We start from the raw sequence: 6,102 nt of genomic DNA, 5'->3' as shown, positions 1-6,102 counted from the left end.
GCTCCTCGGATGCTCTCATTTCCCGAGTTGTGCTTTTAAGTCGGAATGTGAAAACAACATGGACACTCTCATAACTACAAGATGTGTTGGATTTGTATTATTGGAGCTTTCCGACTTGAGTTCACGTGCGTTTTCTCAGTCGGGAAATTATTTTTCACGTGCGGTGCCGGTGATGATGCTTCGTCCGTCCGTTTCGGAGAACCAGAGGACAAATATTTCAATTGATCGCTCAGGCATGGCACCGAAATCTGCGTTCGGATTCGGTTCTAGTACATACCGGTTACATAGGTACCCAACCCTATATGTGACAGAACCACACACACACACACACACAGAGTCCCTGACCTCTGACTGACTCTCAAACACATCAGATTACCCACAACACACTGCTGCAGATCAGAAACCAACAGCAGAACATCTCACAACCCTCCACCAGCTGAGAGTGTGTTTATGATTAAACATGACCAACTAACTTCCTAACTACAAACACTATGTCTGATGTTCCCCATTCTGCTTTGGTTCATATGAATAACTAACAGTTAAACTGATCCCAAACACAGCTGACCTTCATCAGCCGGAGTCATCGTCACAGACACCAGATGAAGAAAAACATAAACAAAGGAGAGAAAGACGAGTCAGCAGATCAACCTTCAGCTCCTCCATCATGAGGAGCATCTCCAACACCTCATCACATGTCTCATGTAAGACTCGTTTTTGTCTCATTCCTCACAACACATGAACACTGAAGAGCAGAGATGAAGATGATGAGGATCACACACACACACGATCTTCATCACACAACACTGCTGTCAATCTACTCGTCATGTCAAAAGAAGTGAAATAAAGTGACAAGAAGCTGTGTTTCAGTGTGTGTGTGTATGTTCAGATGTTTCAGGATGTTTTCATGTTTATATGCACACAATGTTTCTATCACAACATTCAATGTAACAATAACAACAACAACACAACAGCACTGCCTGAACACGAGCAAAACATCTGGAAACAATGTGTCTGTTTCAACATGTACCTGTGAGTGAGTGTGTGTGTGTGTGTGTGTGCGTGTGTGTCTGTGTGTGTGAGTGTGTGTGTGCGTGTGAGTGTGTGTGCATGCATGCGTGTGAGTGTGTGTGTGTGTGAGTGTGTGTGTGAGTGTGTGTGTGTGTGTGTGAGTGTGTGTGAGTGATATGTGTGTTTGAGTGTGTGTTTGTGTGTGTGTGTGTGTGTGAGTGTGTGAGTGAGTGAGTGAGTGAGTGTGTGTGTGTGTGTGAGAGTGTGTAATATGTGTGTTTGAGTGTGTGATGTGTGTGTTTGACTGTGTGTTTGAGTGTGTGTGTGAGTGAGTGAGTGAGTGAGTGAGTGTGTGTGTGTGTGTGAGAGTGTGTAATATGTGTGTTTGTGTGTGTGTGTGGTGTGTGTGTGTGTGTGTGTGTGTGTGTTATTTCATCACTCAGTGAGTCTGTAACGTTAGTTCTGTTCTCACCATGAAGTCCGAGCTGAAGTTATCTTCTCCTTTCTGCTCGCCGCTTCTCAGGGCTTCAATGAATCTCTTCAGGATATTCACCTGCTCCATCCTGACGGGACGTTTCATTCATCCACGAAGCAAAAGAATAAATAAATATAAATATGTTCAGGAAAGTAGTCTTTTGAGCGATTATTCCAACATTTTTACGGCCCCATGATCCTCTCCGTCCCCGCGATGAAACGGCACAAAGAGCGCGGACAGGAGCGTCGCGCGTCGCGCTGAGGAGCCGATATATATGCTCCGTTATAAATCACTTTTAATTTCAGTCAGAAATCACTTTTAATAACGAAATAAACAGCGTGCCCCTCCCTGCGGCTGCCACATTCACACTGCACACACAACCGGACCGCCCGAACGCCGCTGGCCCCGCTCCCGCCCCCCGCCGCTCCTCTGGCTGTGATTGGACAAAGACCGAGACTTCTGCAGCGGTGATTGGCCGAATCCTCTCTTCAATCAAAGACACGCTCCTATTCCGTGTTCCTGACTGCCAGGTCTGACTGTCAATCAGCGCGTCCTGTGAGCTCATCTCTGATTGGCTGAATATGCTCCCGCCCACTTCCCTGAGCCAGGTTAGACCCGCCTCTTCCGCGCTGACATACGGGGTATTTAACAGCGTCACCGTCTACACAGCATTGTCTCAGATTCATGTGTGATGGTTTATGTAGAGTGTAATTCATTTCCATTGTTTTACAGTGATTACAGAGTTTTTCACCCGTATTATGGGTGTGCTCATAAAGTTTAGATTATGTGTGCGTCATTTACACTATATTTATGAAACAGTATTTCTGACATTTATTCTGTCATATTAAGATTTGAGTTTTATATGCTTCTATATGGTTTCCTCTTTGTACCATCATGCAACATGTCATTTTTAGTTGCTCTTTTTTGCTTTGGGGTTTGGATATTGTTGTACAATGTGTTTAATCAGATGTTGTTTAATCAGACTTGTTCAAGTTGGTTTTTCAGTGCACATGAACACATTTACAGTGATTAATTAAATGGAAGGGCGAGACGTTACACTGTTTCACAAATATAGCCTCAAGTCTTCATATTTTCTAAAGATTATAATGTGTAAACAGGAGACTAGAGTGATAAAATCAATTACTAATGTATGACACAGAAAGGGACGTGACGTAACCACCCACAAAAGTGCTGGTATTATGAAGCATACTCAGCCACAGGGTTACATCAGTAACACACAACTAGACGTTCATCCTATAGAACAGCTCTAAACATGATTTCTGCTCCTTTCTAAAGACTTATGAATGAGATGATATTCATAGAGACACTGAATATAGACGGCTTTTATTCTAGAGAAGGAGAAACCCATTCATCCATCTGTCCGTCTCTCACACACTCACTAGACTGAAACACTTCAGTCATGTTTCTTGTGTGTGTGTGTGTGTGTGTGAGTGAGAGAGAGTGTGTGTGTTTGTGTGTGTGTGTGAGTGAGAGAGAGTGTGTGTGTGTGTGATCCGGTGGGTCAGTCAGGCTGATTGACTATGTGTTTGTGATGATCAGTGCAGCTCGACACACACACACACACACTCTCTCTCTCTCACACACACACACACACACACACACACACACACGTAGCTGCAGAGAACTAGTGTGAAAGAGCTTGCACAAAAATACTTTCCCTCCAGCCAGTGACACACAGGAACGTTCTGGAACACAGACAAGAGGAAGTGATCAAAACAACATCTTCTCAGTGACCGTCTCCCAGCTCTGCTCTGAGTGAAGCTGCTCTTCATCTGTCAGTCTGAAGACCTCCTGTTTTCTATCATTTATAGGTGACTTTACTATTACAGAGATGCTCGTCTTTTGACTGACAGCATGAGATCTGAGCTGCTTCAGATCCACTAGAACAGTGTGTGTGTGTAACAGTGTGTGTGTGTGTGTGTGTGAGTGAGAGAGAGAGAGTGTGTGTGTGTGTGAGACGAGCTGCACTGATCATCACAAACACATAGTCAATCAGCCTGACTGACCCACCGGATGAGAGCAAAAGTATATACTTAATATAATAAATCATATTTTCGGTCAGTTACATTAATGAAATCTAATAGAATTAACCATCCTATAGAGCAGGGCTGGGCAGCTTCGGTCCTGGGGGGCCACTGTCCTAATCAAACACACCTGAACAAGCTAATCAGTGTCTTCTAGATCACTAGAAAGCTACAGGCAGGTGTGTTTGATTGGGGTTGGAGCTAAACTCTGCAGGACAGTGGTCCTCCAGGACTGCTAAAGAGAGTAAAGTACAATGTTTCTTTTATCTTCTTTTCACTGTGAAGCTGCTGTGGAACAATCTGTCTGATGCTGCCATCTAGTGATCACAGTTTGTACTTCAAGCTGCACTGATTGATCTTTGAACAATAAATGCAGTGTTTCAAAGCAGCTTCATCTGTGGCTGGTGTTCAACTCGACTGATTGAGATACAGCAACGTTCGTTTCTTTCACCTATCATTATTATGTATCTATTGTGAACAAATGGTCATGGAATACATACCATTTGTCACGTTGCAGCACTATTGAATTATTAACGATCAGATAAAATCACCATAATCTGTGTTTGTTCATCAGGTCATATTGAAGATCGGGTCATGGCTGTATCAGGAGTTTGGAGATATTTTCACTGGCTGTATCTTGTAAACCGTTCAAGCTTGATGTTGTTGGACTGAGATTCCTGCGCTGTCAGATGATGTGATGAATGAACAGACTCACACGCTCCACATTCATCACTGCAGTGGCTTTATTCTGTACAGAGTTTCACTGTCTGCTGGCAGTCAGAGATTCACATGAGAAAAACTAAATCAGCACATGGAAATATATTTACAAGATAAAAACACATATTACCAAACTTGAAATTTACAAAATTAATTTAAGAGCCAAATTTCTCTTTAAAAAAACAAAACAGAAACACCAGAATGTTTGCTCTCTGTAGAAACACTTCTGTGTTCAAGTACAAATGTTTGAGATTGAATTACGCGTCCAGAGCGGCACACAGATGATCAGCAGCCGCAGGTTGGTCAGCTGCTCCAGCCGCGCGCACAGAGTCACACAGAAGCCCACCTTCATCATCAGAGCCAGCAGATACCAGAGCTTCAGCCGCGGGTCGAACCCGGCCCGGCAGCGCCCCGCCACCTTCACGCCCAGCATCAGCAGCAGGATGCTGTCAAAGATCCAGACGGGCAGAAAGATCAGGAACCAGCTCCATTTGACCTTTCCATCCAGCTTCAGCACCAGCAGGACGAGGAAGAGGAGCGAGAAGATCCAGGTGAGCAGAACCCGCTGAGCCAGAGACATCTGGACCGCCTGACCACACAATCAGCTCTGGCAGGTCAGTCACCCACTGTAAAAATCATCATCATCATCATCCTCATCCTCATCCTCATCATCATCATCATCCTCATCCTCATAATCATCATAATCATCATCATCATCATCCTCATCTTCATCATCATCATCATCATCCTCATCTTCATCCTCATCATCATCCTCATCATCATCATCCTCATAATCATCATAATCCTCATCCTCATCCTCATCATCATCATCCTCATAATCATCCTCATCCTCATCATCATCATCATCATCATCATCATCCTCATCTTCATCATCATCCTCATCCTCATAATCATCATCATCCTCATCCTCATCCTCATCCTCATCATCCTCATCTTCATCCTCATCATCATCACTGAGGATCTTCATCCTGCGAGCGTCGATAACGCGCATGACGTCACTCACCGCACAGTCCCGCCGAGGCCTGCAGGATCATCCGTTAACTCTCATCAGAACCGTAATGAACCGTTCTTCATCGGAATCATGATGATGTGAATCGTTCTTTGGCTTTGTTGGGACGCGCGCTGTTGTCTGCAGCTGTCAATCACACTGTGATTCTGTTTCCGGGTTCAGCAGCGTGTCCCGGATGTGTGGAATATCGGCGTCCATAGAAACACCGATCAGCTGACCATCGTTTCATGTGTTGTGTAACGGTTTGTCTTCGGTTACTTCAGCTAGACAGGCGTTATCGTCACGCTGGCGGTTATGACGCAGCGCTTCTGTCACGTGACCTGCACCTTACTCGTGCGTGATTCATGATGCGCGTTCACGCCTGCGCGCGACCCACCGTCAGGCTCGTACCCTGCACATCCCGCTCGCTCGCGCTGCAGTCTGTGGCTCGTGTCGCTATTATTCCTCAGCGTGTGTGTGTGTGAGAGTGTGAGAGTGTGTGAGTGTGTGTGTGTGAGAGTGTGTGAGTGTGTGTGTGAGAGAGTGTGTGAAGATCCACAGATCGAGTGAATTCAACTGCGCGTTTATTCCGTGCGCGCCGGTAACGCGGGCGGCTCTACAGTGAACGAGAGGTAACTACAACTGCGATCTTCATCTTCATCTTCATCATCAGCAGCAGCAGCAGCATCAGCATCTTCACCGTCTCATCACATCAACCTTCCGTCTGTTTGTCGAGCATGACCGACTGAAGCGAATAGCAGCGGTAAGATCATCTCTCTCACACACACACACACACACACTCTCTCTCGCCCTCTCACACACACACACACTCTCTCTCTCTCTCTCAC

At 45.3% G+C, this 6,102-nt stretch overlaps 2 protein-coding genes across 3 annotated transcripts in view; both read right to left on the bottom strand.

Moving 5' to 3' along the window:
- LOC107738571 (tyrosine-protein phosphatase non-receptor type 12-like) overlaps window positions 1-2,019 on the bottom strand; it is a 21,449-nt gene extending 19,430 nt beyond the window's left edge. Inside the window, exon 1 of one of the 2 annotated variants that reach the window (XM_016550336.1) lies at window positions 1,481-2,019. In XM_016550336.1, the coding sequence (XP_016405822.1) occupies window positions 1,481-1,588 (108 nt within the window). In that variant the 5' untranslated portion in view covers window positions 1,589-2,019. The remainder of the gene's footprint in view (window positions 1-1,480) is intronic. The other variant, XM_016550337.1, reaches the window with a different exon arrangement.
- A 2,084-nt stretch (window positions 2,020-4,103) lies between these two features.
- On the bottom strand, window positions 4,104-5,277 carry LOC107738586 (transmembrane protein 60-like). Its single transcript, XM_016550349.1, has 3 exons — window positions 5,270-5,277; window positions 4,507-4,834; window positions 4,104-4,126 (listed from the first exon to the last, which is right to left on the bottom strand). Exons 2-3 carry the CDS (start codon window positions 4,823-4,825, stop codon window positions 4,104-4,106), a joined length of 342 nt encoding a protein of 113 aa, XP_016405835.1. The 5' UTR covers window positions 4,826-4,834; window positions 5,270-5,277.
- Window positions 5,278-6,102: the final 825 nt, after the last annotated feature.

This window comes from Sinocyclocheilus rhinocerous, unplaced genomic scaffold (genome assembly GCF_001515625.1).
Source record: "Sinocyclocheilus rhinocerous isolate Xijiao unplaced genomic scaffold, SAMN03320098_v1.1 scaffold3662, whole genome shotgun sequence".
In the NCBI taxonomy this organism is placed as follows: Eukaryota; Metazoa; Chordata; class Actinopteri; order Cypriniformes; family Cyprinidae; genus Sinocyclocheilus; species Sinocyclocheilus rhinocerous.
Note: the sequence above shows the minus strand (reverse complement) of the source record. Positions and strands in the feature narration are given on the sequence as shown.

Coding starts and splice junctions, on each gene's coding strand:
- LOC107738586 (XM_016550349.1), bottom strand. CDS start 4,825: ATGTCTCTGGCTCAGCGGGTTCTGCTCACCTGGATCTTCTCGCTCCTC. Junction 4,127..4,506: donor CTGTGTGCCGCTCTGGACGC/GTAATTCAATCT, acceptor CTCCTGATACAG/CCATGACCCGATCTTCAATA.